At 29.5% G+C, this 21283-nt stretch overlaps 4 protein-coding genes and 2 non-coding genes across 6 annotated transcripts; 2 read left to right on the top strand and 4 right to left on the bottom strand.

Moving 5' to 3' along the window:
* Positions 1-790: 790 nt before the first annotated feature.
* Positions 791-3569, bottom strand: LOC123299014. The gene is made up of 4 exons (XM_044881142.1): positions 3529-3569; positions 2490-2628; positions 2298-2425; positions 791-996 (listed from the first exon to the last, which is right to left on the bottom strand). Exons 2-4 carry the CDS (start codon positions 2589-2591, stop codon positions 894-896), a joined length of 333 nt encoding a protein of 110 aa, XP_044737077.1. The 5' UTR covers positions 2592-2628; positions 3529-3569; the 3' UTR covers positions 791-893.
* Positions 3570-3623: 54 nt separating this feature from the next.
* On the bottom strand, positions 3624-7098 carry LOC123298887 (putative fatty acyl-CoA reductase CG5065; the record flags this gene model as incomplete). Its single annotated transcript, XM_044880984.1, has 6 exons — positions 6682-7098; positions 6235-6483; positions 5363-5514; positions 5184-5293; positions 4852-5062; positions 3624-3756 (listed from the first exon to the last, which is right to left on the bottom strand). Coding segments are annotated over exons 1-6 (1143 nt in total), but the record flags the coding sequence as incomplete, so codon positions are not given.
* A 1328-nt stretch (positions 7099-8426) lies between these two features.
* On the top strand, positions 8427-13377 carry LOC123298886 (putative fatty acyl-CoA reductase CG5065). Its single transcript, XM_044880983.1, has 8 exons — positions 8427-8849; positions 9048-9296; positions 10035-10186; positions 10770-10879; positions 11911-12121; positions 12629-12856; positions 13063-13180; positions 13246-13377. Exons 1-8 carry the CDS (start codon positions 8562-8564, stop codon positions 13375-13377), a joined length of 1488 nt encoding a protein of 495 aa, XP_044736918.1. The 5' UTR covers positions 8427-8561.
* A 2123-nt stretch (positions 13378-15500) lies between these two features.
* Positions 15501-17170, top strand: LOC123299008. The gene is made up of 3 exons (XM_044881133.1): positions 15501-15796; positions 15952-16195; positions 16460-17170. The coding sequence occupies exons 1-3, from the start codon at positions 15605-15607 to the stop codon at positions 16948-16950; spliced, it is 927 nt and encodes a 308-aa protein (XP_044737068.1). The 5' UTR covers positions 15501-15604; the 3' UTR covers positions 16951-17170.
* Positions 17171-17845: 675 nt separating this feature from the next.
* Positions 17846-17929, bottom strand: Trnal-uaa. Its single transcript has one exon. It is a non-coding gene; the product is annotated as a tRNA-Leu (tRNA).
* A 479-nt stretch (positions 17930-18408) lies between these two features.
* Trnal-uaa lies at positions 18409-18492 on the bottom strand. Its single transcript has one exon. It is a non-coding gene; the product is annotated as a tRNA-Leu (tRNA).
* Between the last annotated feature and the right edge of the window lie 2791 nt (positions 18493-21283).

The raw sequence follows: 21283 nt of genomic DNA, 5'->3' as shown, positions 1-21283 counted from the left end.
ATTAAACACTTATTTATTTTATTTTATACAGATCCTCTATCTAGTTATATAGAGATTAGTACACTTTCGCCAAAACAAGAGTGATTTATTCAGTTCCGTATACTTAGCAGATAAAATTGTTATTTTTCACTCAAACTATTTCAATTCATTTGGGAATCGTTTGGGAGGATTTGGGAATATAATTTTAGAATTTAGGAATTGGTAGTTTTCCTGTAATTAATGATTCTTTTTTCAGCGTCTAGTTTAAGCAGGTAGGAAATTAAATCCACTTAATTTTTATGTTATTCGAAGGGAAATCATTTGGGAATTACGATAAACATGGTCTCAGAGTTTGGGAATGTATAATTATTTAATTACACTTATTTTTTAGTTGATTTATAAGTTATGTTAATTAACCATATACCTGAACCATTAATTGTTATATAGCAGTATGGCGCCAATATTCAAATATTACTGAAAAATTTATTTTTTAATTTATGTAAATGTTAAGTTTTATTTTGCCTTAAAACTATTCTTATTCAATTGGAAAACGTTTGGGAAGATTTAGGAATATAATTTTATTATTTAGGACTGATTAGTTTTCATGTAATTAATAAGTTTTTCAAGCCACCATTTTTACGTTATTTGATAATAATTTACATGAGACATTTACATGGAAATCAAAGTGGAAAATGTCGAAATGCAAAATAATTTATACCGGAAGTAATTATTTTGGAATTGAAATCAATTTTTAAATTTATAATATATTTTTAACAATTTGTGTTAATTATACAAAAGACTAACAGCTACTCGTCCGCTTCGCTCAACAACTACCACAAAACACCACCACAAAAAATTATTTAACGTTATACCAGAACCATGCCCACTTCTCGCATAAAAATTGAATTCTTTATCTAAATATAACGTTTATTCATAAATTTTCCAACATAACGATTTAAGACGAAAAGAGAACCAATAATTAAAAGAATAATTACAGCAACATGCAGATAGTATTTTCTGTAAGTAAAGAACAATTTGTTAATTTTTTATTATGTGTGTATCAACAAAGGACCCCGTACAATGGAGAATCGAGAAATCGAGAAAAACTATAGGTAAACTATAGGTAGGTAAACAAGTTTCAAATTTTTGAAGTGAAAAAATCTTTTGGCACGTTGAGCACTTTTTATGTGAATAAAAATCATGGAACTCGTGTCATCGTCACCAAATCGCCACCGTTACCTTCACCATACCACATTGAAAACAACGATTCTCGCCCAATCAGTGAAGTTAAGCAACATTGAGTACACTTAGTTCTAAGATGAGTCACCGCTTGAAAACACTATGTGTTGTTGCTTTTTATTGTTATTTATAATAGTTTATTATACATACGTTAATAATTCCAATTTGCAAATTATGAAATTTTAATTATCTATACTATAGTTAATTAAAAAAAAAAAAAAAAAACACACACACACACAGTTCTTCCAAAGTTTTAAAATTTCACTTCTGTCAACAGTCCCCATGACAAAGTATCTTTTTTTTTACTTTATGGCCATAGAGACTTTTGCTCTATACACTTCAAGAACTAACATTTTCAATTTTTCAAAAAGTATATAAGACAGACGAAATATGTGGGGTCCTTTTACATTTTATACTCATTCACAATCTTTACATGACATAGTGACTTAAATCAAGACCATTATGATTCAACTATTGTACAAAAAATATTTCCTATGTAAGTAAATTCTGGAAAACTGGCATAGCTATTATACAACCATAAGTAAGTCAAATTTCAATACACTTAGATAGTTAATTTTCGAGTTAACATGCGAGTATTGCTTAGTTTGCTAAATTTATAAAGGTAATTCTATTTTCCTATGGTAATACAGGAACCAACAATTACTCTTAGAAGTGATTGTTGGCAGGAACCAATCATTACAATACAATGGCCGTGATCATAAAATACTACGATCATATAGCTCGCCTTTTAAAGTGAACGCCGCGGCCGTCACTCCAAGTGTATTTTCTGAGCATAGTCAATGCGTCATGGAAGAATTGCATATGGTAGACTTACACAGGGCGTTCTGTTATTAACTGCAGAAAGTGACACCTACTAATTTATTGAATTTGATAGGTTTGTGAATTCATAAATCTTTCTATTTTTTCAATTGCCACAATTTCCGAATCAGGGCTCATATCGAAATTTGGTAAATAACTTTTTTGTTCGTCTTTATGAGTAGTATTCTGTAGGCTGACGATCTGCAGTTAATAACAGAACACCCTGTATACAAGTACATCAAAATAATGTATTATCTTACATTTTAAAATTAAACATTCGTTTATTAAATGTTTCTTTTGAAAAGTTCTTATCTTTTAACAGATACCGTATTGTGCCTTCTCTTTTCGTTTCAAATCGTTCAGAAACTGTTAATCCAGAATAATCTACCTGTAAATTTAACATAAAATTGATATTTTAAATTATCTGTTGTGATTTTATAATTTATACTCACCGAGAACTTATCAATATCCTCTGGTTTCAATATTGCATGTAAAGATTTAAAATTATCATTTTTAAATGTCCATTCATTTAATGTGAACGGTGCAAGCTTCATATTTGAATAAAATACTCGGCGATATAATTTAAATAAACTAAAATAATGTTTACTTTTGAAAATTAAAAAACGGTTTGAATTGTTTATTTAATAATGATATGCTAATAATATTTCTCGGTTTTGAAAGTTTGTTTTGTTTTCAAGAACAGAACTTAATGTGGAATTTGTTTAATAGGAATGTCACAGTCGTATTTTTATTAATTGCGTTAACGTTGTCTACAGTATGTTCCAGAATTCCTCTGCCACTATCTGATGACGTTTTTCTTCCAACACTATAGTTAGCTACAGAAAAATGTTATTTCATGTAAAATTTGTTCAAGATGAAGGTGAGCGCAGCATTTGTTCAAGATGAAGGCATCACTTGGATTGGGTTTTGACTTTGAAGTTACAGGTTACAGGTAAAGCAAAGAAACTTTAAATTAGAAATGTGTTTCTAATAAAAACACGAATATTGTTGGTTTGAATGATTTTTCGCTGTATTAATAGATTCCACAGAAGGTGAATGTTATAATCTACTTAAACAATTAAATTTTGATTCCGAATTTTAAATTTTGAGTTCTATTTCTAGTTGTTTAAGAGCATCCCAAAAACCCTACATCACGAACAAACTGAGCTAAAAATTCCAAAACATTTGATGTATAGTCAAATTTTTACATACAATTTGGTAAAAATATTTTTAACAAAAAATGTTAGTTTATTATCTAATGACCACCTTTCTAATTTAAAGTTTTCTTCTATCATTTAACTTTAACGAAATAGAGTATACCTTTAACTAACTTTCAAGATCAGGGTCCTTGGTGAATCATCTATCTGTTATGATTTTTTTTGTTGAATGTGGCATTCCTACCGGCTTCGCCAAAAAACTTTTTTTTTACGATTGCAGCAAAGTTATTAATTATTTTTAATTTTTTAATTAAAATATACTCTTTTTACTTACTTTAATCTCTGATTACTTATTTTCAATAAAACATTTAAAAATATTGCAGGAATCAAGTGCAGTGTTACAAAATAAAACCAATATAAATATTTATTTGTCGTTTGAAAAAAAAATGGGTACCATAGTAGTTGATTCGGTGGATTTTTGTTTAATATTTTGACACCAAGATCACTCATTACGCTATTATTGAATTTTATAAAATCACTAGTTGATGAGTTAATTACTAAGCTACAAAGATTAAATTATAGTATTAGTAATGTTTCGTTATACAGGGCGTTTTGTTATTGACTGCAGATCGTTGGCCTACAGAATAAGCTCATAAAGAGGAAGGAAAAATTTATTTACCAATTTTGTATCTGAGGCCTAGTTTGCGAAATAATTAACAAAATAAATTAATATAATATTAATAAAAAGTAAATAACTTTATCGAATCACAGTTCAATAAAATATTGAAGGCAGGTAGGAGGTGGTCCTATATGAAAAACACTCAAAAAAATGCATAATATTGTTTGTATTTGTTTAAATAGTTGACTAAATCTCATCATCAGTTTTTGTTTATTGTATGCATATGATATAATATAGTAGCGGGAATGGTTGTATCTATGTACTATTTACCACACTCTACTTATTCTTCTTCTCTTATTATTATTATTATTTCTCAGTTTATGTAATAATACAATACCAGCCTTCAAAATTTTATTGAACTGGGATTCGATAAAGTTATTTATTTTTTATTAATATTATATTAATTTATTTTGTTAATTATCTCGCAAACTAGGCCTCAGATCCAAAATTGGTACATAACTTTTTCCTTCGTCTTTATGAGCTTATTCTGTAGGTCGACGATCTGCAGTCAATAACAGAACGGCCTGTATATGTATAGTTATTTAGTGACTGTTATTTTTTGGCAGTTTTTTGTTTTTTTGTCGTTCAATCGAAATTTCAAGATTATCAAGTCGAAAAATGGCATTGACTTTATACTTTTATTTTTGCTTCAATCTGGCAAAAGATTCGCTTGGGAAGAAAAGTCACCGGAAAATTTTATTTTTAAATACTTTTACAATGATGTCATTCACATGAGGTGTACCGAGGAGAAAGCGATACCATTTTGTATGGGATAAAGGTATTTACAAATTTTATACTATACTATAATACTAAACTTCCTATAACATTTATCCTCAGATAGAAGTCTTAGAACATAAAATTATTCAAAACATAAGAAGTTTTGTAATTGATAAAGTTATCCCGTGCATCTCGAATGAGTCGCTAACGTACTCAACAATTATTATGACAATCTATAGCATACATGCTCTAAAATATTACCATTTATTACGATCAGTTTGTTCTAATGCCTTATACCATGCTGATGTTATCATTCCTTTTATTGCTATGTCAACAGGCACCCAATTTACCTCCTTATTACCGTCTATTAAAACTATATGAAGTAAGCCAGTCTGAACTCCTGTAATTAGACCCATTGGCCCATTGTAGTTATCAATCCATCCAGGCATTGGTTCTTTATCCGAACCAACCACTTAGGCAAAATATAATTATTTTATTATTAAAAACATCTTCAGAAGCATTTGGAGTAATAAAATCAATTGTCAAAAGTCTATAAAAATGTTAAAAATTAAAATAATAACTTAAAAATTTACCGACTGTAGGACGAAAAATAACTGTTGGTATATCATCACAACTTTCAAAGAGAAGTTTTTCAGCAAGATTTTTGGTAAAAGTATACGTGTTCGGATATTTATTTAAAATTCTAAAATTACAAGAATTATTTAAATTCATAAATAATGCTAAATTTGAGTTAACTTGAGAAGTAACATACTTCTGTTCAAGAAAATTGAGCACCGTTTCATCCATATTTTCGGCTGCTCTAATCATAGTTTTCCAATCCGTTGTCTCCTTATAAACTTTTTCTTCGATTGCATCCACGTCTTTATCGATGTTACAATAAGTGGTTGACGTATACAGGAAAACCTAATTACAGAAAACAACTTTATAATTCTCGATCAAAAAAGTAATCAGTCATATTATGGAGGGTAGAGGTAAAAAGGACATTTATAAATACGGGTCAAAGTAAAAGTGTCTAGCTGAAAACAGAAAATAACAGTTCTAAAATTGAGCAGAATGGCGCTTGTGTAGCAGAAAGTGATTGTTGTGAGCTTCTCTATCCACTCTAACAACTTGCTTAGATCTTTATCTTACTCTTATTACTTTCTTTTAAAACTTACATTTGTGCTATAGCCTATAGCAGCGCCACCAACTATTTGCTTTACGGTGTATACTTTGAAAAAAATAAAAATTCGTGTAATAATAGCTACGTCCAGACGAAGTTAGCCATACTGAGGCGAAAGATAGTAAATGCACCTGATGCATCTTAAAGAAAAAATTGGATAATCTTGGGCGTTTTCCGAAATATACATCAGTATACTGGCCATTAGTAATGACGTCATGAATTGCCATATTGTGCTGGTGATAAAATTGTGACAAATAACTATTTAGCCGGCTGTGTAAGCATAGATTAGATTGTGTGAAATAATAATAAAATAATAATTGTAAATTATGTTTCAACAACATATTGCCGTAATAGCCAACACTTCCATTCTTATAAATAGACTTCAGTTAAAATTTGGCACTGACTGAAGTGAAGCCAATGTTACTGAAGGTTCAATATAGGTGTTTATTATAATTGTTTACCTTTAAATTTTGCATTTGTTTAAGTATTTTTAACATTTCTCTAGTTCCTCGTGTATTAATTAAAATAGCATCCTTCAAAGAATCATCAAATCGAACAGATGCTGCCACATGGAATACAATGTTTATTTCATGAATTATAAATTCTAAATCAGAATCAGATAAACCATATTCTAGTTTGCTGATATCTCCTTTAATTACTTTTACTTTTGATAATGATTCCGGATATTCTTCTTTTAATCTGTTAAATAACTAAAAGAAAGGGGAAATGAATACGTATATAAGTGCAAGAAGAAGTGGAACAAGTCAGGTAAAAACAAATTTTCAGTAAAATGAGTGATTAAACATTCCTCAGGCTTACGCTTTATCACAAATCTGTTATTCCTAATAAGCATCAGTATATTTTTCCAACATATCCTTACTATTCATAGGAATATCATGAAAACTTACAGGTATATTAAACATTTTATTTAATCTTTCTTCATCCGTATAATTTTTCTTCGAACGCAGTAATAAATAAATGCCCTTAATTTTTGGACATGAACGAAGTAATTTTTCAATTAAAACTTTGCCCATAAAGCCAGTACCGCCCGTAACCAGAATGTTTTGATCAGCATAAAATTCACAAATTGATGGTGCATTATTTGATAACTGTGATAAAGTTACTTTATCCACAAACATTTTCTTCGTTGGCTTAACGATATTATCTTCAACAATGTAATTGTTATTATAAAACATTTTGGAACACCCGCAACCACAGTCATATATGTATACACCTGATAACTTATCAGAATCAGTCCATGTTCTACAATGTCAATGTTTTTTATATGCCAAACGCAAGCATTCTTATTTGGCTTTGCAAATATTATTATTGTGTTCTTTTTTCATGTCATTGTAGAGTTGTTAATAATAATGTTCGATTTCCTTCGGAAATTCGCTAAAAACATTTAATAAAAGGTCAATTAAAAAAAAGACGTGGTGATGATTATTTAGAAATGAATTTATGTATAATTTTTTTTTTTAATGTAAATTAATTAATAAATTTATTCAATTAAATGACGAAGATCAAGTATTGTGTGATGTGAATATAAAATCAGAATTAACAATAGCTGAAAATATTTTCGATGCACTCAATATGAATGCAACATTGTAATCCAATTTTAAAAAAACGAATAAATTTTATTAAAAAAATAAACTTTTATTTTCTATTTATGGGACATACGCGGGATAAGGATTTCGGAGGAAGTAAAACTAAGATGAGTAACCGCACCCTAGCAGTTTCGAGAATGCCGTAAAGATGCCGTATTTATTCGTTATTATTATAATTTGGCAACCAAATTATAACCAAATTATAACGGTAAATATACGGCATTGCGTAAAAGCCGAATAATTACGGTATCTTTACGGCATTCTATCTATACGGCAGCTATCGTACTCTCCCCAGGATGAGTAACCGCACCCTAGTTTCGAGAGTGCCGCAAAGATGCCGTAATTATTCGTTATTATTATAATTTGGCAACCAAATTATAACCAAATTATAACGGTAAATATACGGCATTGCGTAAAAGCCGAATAATTACGGTATCTTTACGGCATTCTCGAAACTAGGGTGCGGTTACTCATCCTGGGGAGAGTACGATAGCTGCCGTATAGATAGAATGCCGTAAAGATACCGTAATTATTCGGCTTTTACGCAATGCCGTATATTTACCGTTATAATTTGGTTATAATTTGGTTGCCAAATTATAATAATAACGAATAATTACGGCATCTTTACGGCATTCTCGAAACTGCTAGGGTGCGGTTACTCATCTTAGTTTTACTTCCTCCGAAATCCTTATCCCGCGTATGTCCCATAAATAGAAAATAAAAGTTTATTTTTTTAATAAAATTTATTCGTTTTTTTAAAATTGGATTACAATGTTGCATTCATATTGAGTGCATCGAAAATATTTTCAGCTATTGTTAATTCTGATTTTATATTCACATCACACAATACTTGATCTTCGTCATTTAATTGAATAAATTTATTAATTAATTTACATTAAAAAAAAAAATTATACATAAATTCATTTCTAAATAATCATCACCACGTCTTTTTTTTAATTGACCTTTTATTAAATGTTTTTAGCGAATTTCCGAAGGAAATCGAACATTATTATTAACAACTCTACAATGACATGAAAAAAGAACACAATAATAATATTTGCAAAGCCAAATAAGAATGCTTGCGTTTGGCATATAAAAAACATTGACATTGTAGAACATGGACTGATTCTGATAAGTTATCAGGTGTATACATATATGACTGTGGTTGCGGGTGTTCCAAAATGTTTTATAATAACAATTACATTGTTGAAGATAATATCGTTAAGCCAACGAAGAAAATGTTTGTGGATAAAGTAACTTTATCACAGTTATCAAATAATGCACCATCAATTTGTGAATTTTATGCTGATCAAAACATTCTGGTTACGGGCGGTACTGGCTTTATGGGCAAAGTTTTAATTGAAAAATTACTTCGTTCATGTCCAAAAATTAAGGGCATTTATTTATTACTGCGTTCGAAGAAAAATTATACGGATGAAGAAAGATTAAATAAAATGTTTAATATACCTGTAAGTTTTCATGATATTCCTATGAATAGTAAGGATATGTTGGAAAAATATACTGATGCTTATTAGGAATAACAGATTTGTGATAAAGCGTAAGCCTGAGGAATGTTTAATCACTCATTTTACTGAAAATTTGTTTTTACCTGACTTGTTCCACTTCTTCTTGCACTTATATACGTATTCATTTCCCCTTTCTTTTAGTTATTTAACAGATTAAAAGAAGAATATCCGGAATCATTATCAAAAGTAAAAGTAATTAAAGGAGATATCAGCAAACTAGAATATGGTTTATCTGATTCTGATTTAGAATTTATAATTCATGAAATAAACATTGTATTCCATGTGGCAGCATCTGTTCGATTTGATGATTCTTTGAAGGATGCTATTTTAATTAATACACGAGGAACTAGAGAAATGTTAAAAATACTTAAACAAATGCAAAATTTAAAGGTAAACAATTATAATAAACACCTATATTGAACCTTCAGTAACATTGGCTTCACTTCAGTCAGTGCCAAATTTTAACTGAAGTCTATTTATAAGAATGGAAGTGTTGGCTATTACGGCAATATGTTGTTGAAACATAATTTACAATTATTATTTTATTATTATTTCACACAATCTAATCTATGCTTACACAGCCGGCTAAATAGTTATTTGTCACAATTTTATCACCAGCACAATATGGCAATTCATGACGTCATTACTAATGGCCAGTATACTGATGTATATTTCGGAAAACGCCCAAGATTATCCAATTTTTTCTTTAAGATGCATCAGGTGCATTTACTATCTTTCGCCTCAGTATGGCTAACTTCGTCTGGACGTAGCTATTATTACACGAATTTTTATTTTTTTTAAAGTATATTTTAGTATATATTGACTAAAGCAGGAAACAGTACAATTATAAAGCGGCCATATTTTTAACCATAGTTTTTTTTTCCGCATGTGACTGATTACACTGCTGCTGGATTCGAACTGAGTAATCACTAAAATAACCAATTATATAGCCACGCTTCTACTAACTTAGCTATCCTTAGTTCCAAGTAATACCTATATTATATAATATATGTACATAATGCTAAATTTTACATGTCATAGTAAGCAGCCACAAGATAATATTGTGGCAACACACCGTATTGACTACTTCTTTGATAGCGAATTATAAAGTTCTTTTTCTGTGGTTAGGTTTTTCTATATACATCAACCACTTATTGTAATGTCGATAAAGGCGTGGACACAATCGAAGAAAAGGTTTATAAGGCGACAACGGATTGGAAAACTATGATTAAAGCAGCTGAAATTATGGATGAAAATGTGCTCAATTTTCTTGAAGAAAAGTATGTTACTTGTAAAGTTTGCTCAAATTCGCGACTCCAAAGTACTATAGATAACAATGTAATGGCAATTGGAGAGAATGGTAACATATCACTTAATTCTAGTCCTAGCGAAATCGCGGAATACACACGCGCGCATCGCATATCTTTTTTATTTAAATATATGCATGTAAAATTCTAACTTTAACTTTTGTATATAGTTTACGATAATATGTCCGTTTTCTGTAATAGTATCATTTTTGAACGCAAGCACTAAGAACTTCAGAACCCAACCAATTACTCTATAGTCGACAAACTCAGCCTAACCAACTCGTATTTAAAACAATACAAAGATATCAAAAAATAAAATAGGAAACGTTCAAGATAACAAAAAAAAAAAAAAAAAAAAAAAAAAACATAAAAAATCCAATAGTTACATATGATTATAAATTTTCAAGAAAAATTTTTGTGACTGTTGCTGTATGGCACGCCATTTTACTATTTAATGTCCGAAAAAAAATTCCTATTTACAACTGCAAAAATTATGATATCTTGGAGTCACGAATTGAGCATTATATATGAATTTAATTAATTCGTTTAATTTTAGAATTTTAAATAAATATCCGAACACGTATACCTTTTCCAAAAATCTTGCTGAAGAACTTCTTTTCGAAAGTTGTGAAGATGTATCAACAGTTATTTTTCGTCCATCAGTCGGTAAATTTTTATGTTATTATTTCATTTGAGATTTTTTAATGTTATGGGTTTTTGGTTGTAAAAAACAATCTGATTGTAGCAAAAACGAGCGAATTTACTTGGTATTCTGATTATCATCCACCTTAATGGCATAAAGCCTTAGTTGTCAAAATGACAACCTTAATGACGTCAAGTCTACCACTAATGACGTGAAGCAATCAAAAGCAAGCTTTAATCTTTATAGAAAATAATAGTGGTCTTCGGAATAATTAGACCATTAAAAGAGTGGACTTTTTTAACCCCCGAACTAAAAAAAAGGGGTGTTATAAGTTTGACCGCTATGTGTGTCTGTCTGTCTGTCTGTCTGTCTGTTTGTCTGTCTGTCTGTCTGTCTGTGGCATCTTAGCTCCTAAGCGGATGAACCGATTTTGATTTTTTTGTCGTTTGAAAGGCAATTTAATGGAGAGTGTTCTTAGCTATGTTTCAAGTGCGAGTTGAGGGTTCCGTACCCGAAAAAACTAAAAAATTAGTGATGATCTCCAAAATCGGCTCAGTTTGGAAAAGGCTTTAAGAAAAAAGGTAATTTAATGAAGACTATTATTTGTTATGTTTCAATTGCGAGTTTAGCAATTAAAACATAATTAAACGTACCCGAAAGATTTGTCGGGGGTTTTTTAAATTTTGTAATTTTCACTTGTTAATTATATAGTTTTTTTATATATTTGAACATCATTGTTTTAAATTACTACGGTTTCTATATATATCTTTTATCCAACGCCTACTGAAACCCAGATACACTTCAAGGCTTTTATCGTAGTTCTAATTTAAGCTATCACATGGTAAAATGATTTTCTCAATAATAATTGAACAGTCCTCATTCGAGAAGCGCTCAAAACGAGAATATTATACCCTCATTTCCCAGAAGGCTAACCAGAAAATTATTTAAGTTTCCATTTAAACTTAATTCAAATTTGATATAACAGTAAAAATTTTTAATTTATTTTATAACTGAAAGACTTTTTTTTGAATAAAATAATTATATTTTGCCTTAGTGGTTGGTTCGGAAAAAGAACCAATGCCGGGATGGATTGATAACTACAATGGACCAATGGGTCTAATTACAGGAATTATGACTGGCGTAATTCATGCAGTTTATGCAAATGATGATACGAAGGTAGATTGGATGCCTGTTGACATTGCAATAAAAGGAATGATAACATCAGCATGGTATAAGGCTTTAGAACAAACTGATCGTAATAAATGGTAAAAATTTAATATCTGTAACTATAAATTCACTGAGAAGTACCATAAAACGTTCCTTATGTTTTCCCAAAGTAGGTAGCTGCTGACAGTAAGCGTATCGGTCGAGGTGCTCAACACAACTTTAGGTACCTTTATATTTTTTGAGCTGCTAAATTAAAATTCCAAGATTATCAATCCCAAAAAATTGGACTTTTTGTTTGAAACTTGCAAAATATTCATCTGAGAATAAATGTTAATCTCTTCCCTCCTTTTTTTTTATACACCCATGGATATGAAATCATCAATGGTATTTGAAAATAGAATTTTCTAGTAACTTTTCTACTAAAACGAATAATTTGCTAGATTCAAGCAAAAAATTATACCTTGCAATGTTGCAAGAATCTTATTATAAAAATTGGACCAAAATTAACCGTCTGGGTAACGTCGAAATTTCGATTCAACGGAACAAAACAAGTACTCTACAAGTACCTACCAAACGAAACATTACTTATAATATTATTTTTGTAGCTTAGTAATTAACTCATCAACCAGTGATTTTGTAAATCTGAGTAATAGATTGTTTACTAATATCGGTTCGAGTATAATATTAAAAAATCCACCGAATCAACTATTATGGTATCCGTTTTGTGTCTCTACGCCAAATAAATATATGTATTGGTTTTATTTTGTAACACTACACTTGATTCCAGCAATATTTTTAAGTGTTTTATTGAAAATAAGTAATCAGAGATTAAAGTAAGTAATTAAAATTCAAGTTTTTTTTTAAGTCGATTATTAAAAACTATTCAGTTTCCAGGCGAGTTTTGTTCTCGAATACAAAATCAACCCTCAAAACTAAGAATTATTATTAGCATTTACATCATTTTAAAATAACAAATCAACCCGTTTTTCATTTCTCAAAAGTAAATATATTGTTTTAGTTTATTTAAATTATATCGTAGAGTATTTTATTCAAATATGAAGCTTGCACCGTTCACATTAAATGAATGGACATTTAAAAATGATAATTTTAAATCTTTACATGCAATATTGAAACCAGAGGATATTGATAAGTTCTCGGTGAGTATAAAATCGAAACAGATAATTTAAAATATAATTGCATCAATTTTATGTAAAATTTACAGGTAGATTATTCTGGATGTATAATTTCGGATCAATTGAAAATGCAAAGAGATGGCATAATACGATATCTGTTAAAAGATAAAAACTTTTCAGAAGAAACGTTTAACAAACGAATGTTTAATTTAAAAATGTAAGATGTTACTTTGATGTACTTCTATATAATTATTGCATGATTATTATTAGCATTGGTTATTTGGCTTTTGTCCTAAATTTAAAAAAATGGTTTATATGTTACATTAGCATCTGATTTACACCAAGAAAGTATTATTAAAAAAAAAAAAAAAACTATTTACATTATGTATTTTGCATTTTAAAAAACCAATTCAAATTTAGTCCTAAACCAGTGTAGATGAAATGGCGTCCTGTATGATATCAATTCATGACATGCATTCATTTATGTATATGAATCTTTACAAGAATTTGCAAGTTATATGTGTTTGTATTTGTAAGCTTACATAGTCTTTCATATGATGTGACGTAGTACCATGAAAGTACATCTGAGTTGTGTTTGCTGTCACGTGACCGGATGCATAGTTTTGTGAAAATTATTATCTAAAAATATTAATGATCCTTAAATTTTATTAAAATTAACTTTGTATTTTGTTATCTACATTTTATGATTTATTATTTGAAACTTTTATTCAACCGATTTATTCTGAGTGGACAAAAGCCTATCAAAAAATACGCGTTGTATTTGCATAGTATGTTCTGATCACGGTCATTATTGTAATGATAGCAATTCTCTCTGCTTAGCCGACGTGGCTATCAGTAATTGTAAGCTCCTGCATTACCATACAAAAGTTAAAATAAACTTTACAAATTTAGCTAATTGAAGTACTTACCTATGACTTTATTATAGCTATGCCAGTTTGACAGAATTTACTTACATAGGAAATGTTTTTTTAAAAGGACTTCGCATCAAACGTATGGAAAATAACTTTCGTCTTCCGAATAAAATTTTTGGAAGTTTGTGAAATGTTAGTTCTTGAAAAGAGGAGGAAATATCCCATGTTCATTAAGCCAAAAAAATTTGGAAATTGTTCACCTATCTAGTTTACTCGAATTCTTTCTCGAATTCTTGGTTAAAAATCTCAAAGCCCTTGAACTTTGTAGCAATCGAAACTGTTGTTTTAGTTTTCATGAGCTACGTAGCGTACGATTTCAGACAGTTTGCCGAAAGGCATAAGAATTGTAAGGGGTCCTTTTGTTGATATACTCATAATAAAAAATTAACAAATTTTTCTTTACTTACAGGAAATACTATCTGCATGTTGCGATAATTAGTCTTTTAATTGTTGCTTCTCTTTTAGTCTTGAATCGTTATGTTAGATATAAACGTTTCTTTTAGATGACGAATAAAACTAATTGTTCAAATAAATTAATATAGTTTTTATTTATTTTTTTCATTTCTCATTTAGCAAGCTAGTTTTGAGATCTTCCATAAAGACCTATCCATTTTCCATAGTTTTCCTTTTACTAAAACTGGGGAATTCGAAAATTAGTCCAATCAGTTAATTCTCTTGTAACCAGTATAAGATATCTGCAGCTGTTCACTGAGGCGATATACAACAAGAAACAAGTATTGGTGTGTATGGCTATTCCCAAATAAATTAGATTAGTCTCCGGGTAAATTATTATCAAATAACTTAAAAATGGTGAAAATTTAATTTTTTATCTGCTAAGTATACCTACACTTTGAAAAACTAATTAATTAAATGAAAACTAATCAGTCCTAAATAATAAAGTTATATTTCTAAATCTTCCCAAACGATTCTCAATTGAATAAGAACAGTTTTAATGCAAAATAAAACTTAACATTTAAATAAGTTAAAAAAACAAAATTTTTCAATAATATTTGAATATTGGCGCCATACTGCTATATAACAATTAATGGTTCAGGTATACGGTTAATTAACATAACCTATAAATCAACTAAAAAATAAGTGTAATTAAATAATTATACATTCCCAATCTCTGTAACCATGTTTATCGTAATTCCCAAATGATTTCCTTTCGAATAACATAAAAATTAAGTGGATTTAATTTCCTACCTGCTAACATTAATTACAGGAAAACTAATAATTCCTAAATTCTAAAATTATATTCCCAAATCCTCCCAAACGATTCCCAAATGAATGGAAATAGTTTGAGTGAAAAATAACAATTTTATCGGAACTGATTGATTCATTTATTTTATCAGTCTATATTTAATCAAGTCTGTGACTACCATTCCTGTCAATTAAGATGTAATGTAAATCATGGAGATTATAAACAATAACATGATAAACAATTAGCGTTCTGTCAAAGTAATGTGATCTTGACTGAGTTTCTTACGAATAAGTTTAATTAAAGCCAAAAAAAATGAATACGTCGTTTTACAAATGCTGTGTAGTGCCTATGTGTAAAAATACTTCAATCAATACGCCACAAAAACTTTTCATATACGTTCCAAAAAGTGCAAAAATAAGGAGAAAGTGGTTAACTCTTGCTAGAAGATGTCCAACATCATTGTCAACAACAAGTACCAGTTATTTTTGTGAAGATCACTTTGATGTAAGTTCTGATAAACTATAAATACAAATATCAAATCGTTGAAGATGTTAATTTTGGTTAAGAGACCAAAATAAATTGGCAAATTGGTTGTTTGTTTGTTGTTGTTGTTGTTGTACTTCTAAATAACTAATTGCTTGATTTAAATCAAATTTCAGCTTCAAAATGACATGGAAAATTATGTAGAATATACTACAATGGGTGCTGTATCTCGAATAAGGATGAGACCAGGCTGTTTACCCACAAAGTTTGACTGCCAACTTACAAGATCCAATAGTTCTGCTAATATCTGTCGACCAGTTGCTGCAAAAAGGCAAAAATTCTCATTGTTAAATGATTGTGACGAATTCATAAGAGCAGTTGTATTTCAACAAACCGACAAAGTTCCAAATCAAGAAGAAGGTAATTTACGTTAATAAATCTCAGAATTTACACTTTGGACTAAGCAATATGTTGAAAAAAGAGTTCATTAACTATATTTTGATGTATTCATGCAAAGACGTTTTTCTAAAAAAAAAATTAGACGTGTCTTTGATTGATTCAGTTTAAATTATTGTAACGATTTTAAGTTTAGGTACTCCTGTATTTTACAAACTAATTCACTTCACTTTGAGCAATTCGTTTATTTAATTTAATATTTCTATCAGAAAAAAATTAATTTTTCAGATCCACTCGATGATCAACAACAAAAAATAATTGAAAAAACAGCCCAGGTATACAATACAACCAAACGGCGAAGTACAACTACTCAGACTGGAATCAAATCACGTACGAAACAAACCTCTCCAATAAAGTGTTCTAACCCATCTGTATCTAACTCTTCAGAACCATTACATATCGAATTAGTTACAGTTAAAGAAGAAAAACTGATAGAAAATGTGTCAACAGAAAATCAAGAAATTGATGTATATAATCCTTTGTTAATTAAAGAAGAAAATATAAAAATTGAACAAAAATTGAATAGAGAATTGGATATCAAGGAAGAAATTGAAAAAGAATTTCATACAGAATTGATAATCAAAGAAGAAATGGTCGCTGACGCAGTTAAAGAAGAAAAACTGGTAGAAAATTTGCCAACTGAACATCATGAAATTTATGTATATAATCCTTTGTTAATTAAAGAAGAAAATATAGAAACTGAAGAAAAAGAGAATTGAAAATCAAGGAAGAAATTGAAAAGTAATTGCATACAGAATTGATAATCAAAGAAGAAATTGTCACTGACACAGTCAAAGAAGAAAAACTGAGAGAATATCATGTTTATTTATATCATTCTTTGTCAATTTAAGGAGAAAATATAGAAACTGAAGAAAAAGTGCATAGAGAATTGAAAACCAAGAAAGAAATTGAAATATAATTGCATACAGAATTGATAATCAAAGAAGAAATTTTCACTGACGCAGTTAAAGAAGAAAAACTGGTAGAAAATGTGTTAACAGAATATCAAGAAATTTATGTAAATGAAATTCTTTGTTAATTATAGAAGAAAATATAAAAACTGATTAAAAATCAAATTTTCATTTTTATTTTCTTTGCTTTATTAAACATTTTTTTAATAATAAATATCTCGTTCCACATTTTCATTGTTTTTCTTTTTGACAAATTAAATACTAATAGATTACACTGTATTTTAATTTCATCAAATTCTCAAGAAAATAAGCCTTACTGCCAAACTACCTTCATCGTGGACTCAATTGTTCTTGTATTCTATGATATTAATTTGGTATTAATTGGCCATATTACCCATAAAAATGTATAGCTAGACTTGAAATTAAAAACGAATTTATAAGCTATCAAAGATTGCATTCAAAGGTTGCCCATTCCCTTTTAGCAAAACAAAGTTTTATATGTAGTCTCTATGGCGATACTTACGTATGACGAAAGAAATCTAAACGTTCGTATCTTGCATACTATTAAAGATTTTTAAAAATCAACTTCACTTTTCTATTCGTGAAGTGGGAAATACTTCATCTGAAGTGATTAAAAAAATTTAGTTCGATCCGCTATTACTGACGAACAAAAAAAAAACACATCCTTCGTATTCAAAAGTTTTGTCAGGTGTGGGGTTCGAACCCACGCTCCCGTTTGGGAACCAGAGCTTAAATCTGGCGCCTTAGACCGCTCGGCCAACCTGACTTGTTGAATAAAATAATTTTTCAATATTGGATCCAATTACTTTAGGATAAGGTATCGTTTTTTTTACTGTCAATACCCAGAACATTGAAGTTTGAAAAGATGAATGGACTATCAATATTAAATTCTTATGGATATCTAGAAAGTTACAATTTTCGATCAAAAGGTTAACCTGAATCCAAAGACTTTGGAGGACCAAATATAAGATCATCATATAAAGAGTCCACAAAGGAGAGAGATAGATTATAATTTTGCATCAAGGTTTCAGTTGGTGTACTTCCTCCTTGAAGGTCAATCTGAAATTTTAGCATGAAAGTTTAAATTCGATTTCAGCACCCTAAAAACTTTAAAAAGCGCAGGGAAGCCAACTTCTTGAAATTGATTAATTGTATTTAGTTAATTGTAGAGAGCTTTACTTTGTGGAACTCCATACCCTATTGCTGACGAACAAAAAAAAACACATCCTTCGAATTCTAAAATTTTGTCAGGTGTGGGGTTCGAACCCACGCTCCCGTTTGGGAACCAGAGCTTAAATCTGGCGCCTTAGACCGCTCGGCCAACCTGACTTGTTATAAAAGCATAATTTTTCAATATTGGATCCAATTACTTTAGGATAAGGTATCGTTTTTTTTACTGTTAATACCCAGAACACTGAAGTTTGAAAAGATGAATGGACTATCAATATTGAATTCTTATGGATATCTAGAAAGTTAAAATTTTCGATCAAAAGGTTAACCAAAGACCTTGGAAGATCAAATATAAGATCATCATAGAGGTATAAGAGTCCACATAGGAGAGAGATAGATTATAATTTTGCATCAAGGTTTCAGTTGGTGTACTTCCTCCTTGATGATCAATCTGATATTTTAGCATGAAAGTTTAAATTCGATTTCAGCACCCTAAAAACATTAAGAACCGGAGGGAAGCCAACTACTTTAAATTGTTCCACATGTGCGGCTTTTGTATTTCGGATTTATTGAGTAAATTTTGATTTCAATACCTATTTCTATTTACATAAATTGTACATTAGAATAAATCTTGATAAAAGCAAACTTGTTAATTAGAGCGAATTGGAATTGAAGTAAAGTTAGAAGAAGTTGAACGAACGTACTTAAACTTATTTTTAAGTAATGTAATGCCAATAAATAATTGTACCTGTACGTACATAAGTGGGCCGCATACCTAATATGAATAATAATAAAATAAAAATTGTAATTTTTATTTGAAAAGTAAAATTTTACATAATTTTTTTATTAAATGAAAACATTTCATTTCAAAATTATTCCACCATGAAATAAAAATACATATATACATAATACATACAAAACAAAATAATTTAAACAAGAAATAAAGTTGGTTTGTTAAAGTATTCTGTGTATACTAAGTTAAATATTAATATAATTGGTAATTAAATAACAAAAAGATGTTTTAATACAGAATTTTAGACTTTACGTCAAAAACTGTTCGTTAAAAGACCAATTAGGATGAATTTTTGTGGTTTTTGCTTGCATCTATCTGTTCTTATGTGATTTAGGTAATCGGCAAACTTGTAAAAATTGCAAACAATTCAGGAACCTACAAATTAAGAACATTGGATTCATTTCACCATTAGACCAATACTTTTTAATTGTTCCGGAATTTGATATTTTCTGTTCCGGAATTGGGCAAAACTCGATTTTAGAGGGAAATTTTTACCCAAACAAGACAAAAATCAAGTTATTTTGACGATTGGATGCATAGTTTTTGAGATAGTATCTAAAATCTCCTTTGAAACAAAATTTTTGTTGCCAATTTCGACAAAACTCAGTACATAAGGTATTTATGAGCAAAACATTCATAAATCGAGTACATTTGACGATAGGAGGCATAATTTTTTAGAAAATATCCAAAACCTCACTATGAAGTTCGGTTTCTCGGATCGATTTCATTTAATATCCTAAAAACTATTTGTCTAATGGCAAAATAATCCATATTTTTTTGTTTTTTAGCAAATTTTTTTAAAGAAAATTACATTATTTATGGGGTACTCAATTCCCAGAAAACAAAAATATAAACCATTTACTCATTTAACGAATGGCAAGTAACCATATTAGCCAGAAATACTATGAAGAAAACATAAAAATCCATGCTGATTTTATGTTCTAAAAAAACACTCAATAAAAAATAGTTCCAATCTTTTTCATATTGGAAAGTTTTTTAATCAGTAATCCGTACATTTTTTATTTTTATAAGAATAATTAATAATTTTTTTATTAACAGTTCATAAACCTTAATTGCTATTTTTAATACTTACACCTTCTAACTCTAAACAATATATGTATTGCGTACAAATAATAAGTACCTATATTGCGTATTGTTGTAATTGTCATTTTTTTTTCACATCGAATAAACACCTAAATTTATGCGTTATGTAATAATTTATTGTTAATTACAATAATTTACCTCCATTTGTTTACATTTAATTATACACTTTGTTTTAAAAACAGTAGGTAAATAGACCAGCGCCCTTTTCCCGGAAAATAGGTCGGTATTTTTGAGCTACATTCCTACAAAATAGTTTCGATGAGAGTTTTGCGGCAATGCGATGCAAGGTCTATGGATAGTGTCTCTGGAGGAATCACTTTAGTTCCTACATTTTTGGATAGTTTACTAGGGCCATCCATAGATTGCGTTACACGTTAAGGTTAGGGGATGGTGTTAACGAAATGTGACAAGAAGGGGCACGGAGGGCCAAAATCTTTGTGACGTTACATGTCAAAAAACGTAAAATTTATAGGTAAATAAAAAACTTAAAAATATTTCTGTCTGCTTGAAGCGCCATCGAGACAATGAGCCGGAGGGAGGGGGGTAAGCTGAAACATGCAAAATATGAGTTATAAGGAAAACAAATTTAAGGAAATATCCTGATTGCTTGTGGAGACTTAGAGTTTCTAGCTCCTAAAACTAAAACTCTTATTAGATGGGACAGGGAATAACTGCGTTTAACTGCCCCTCTCTTTGGCGACGGCTTGCATATTGCCTATTTGCCATTCAGTGAATTGATTGATGATGATTCGATGGGCTTATAATGTCCAACTGGGAAGCAGCAGTAAGCAGAACGTAAAAGTAAATTTTGCCTTTGTACCTATATAACCTATATAAAACAAGTGAAAACAAACAATTGACTGAGTTAATTGTTGAAATACCATGTATAGGCAGTGTTGATAACTCTGTCACATTTCACATACATACATATCTGACATATTTAACTGATATTCTCATATAATGCGCAAGTGTTGATGCGCAATCGTTTGTTTTTTTTGACGTCATGTAAATAACAAAAGATATTCACTTTGATATTCCTATATTAATACATAC

This window comes from Chrysoperla carnea, chromosome 4 (assembly GCF_905475395.1).
Source record: "Chrysoperla carnea chromosome 4, inChrCarn1.1, whole genome shotgun sequence".
NCBI lineage: Eukaryota > Metazoa > Arthropoda > Insecta > Neuroptera > Chrysopidae > Chrysoperla > Chrysoperla carnea.
This window is presented reverse-complemented; position numbering and strand designations above follow the sequence as displayed.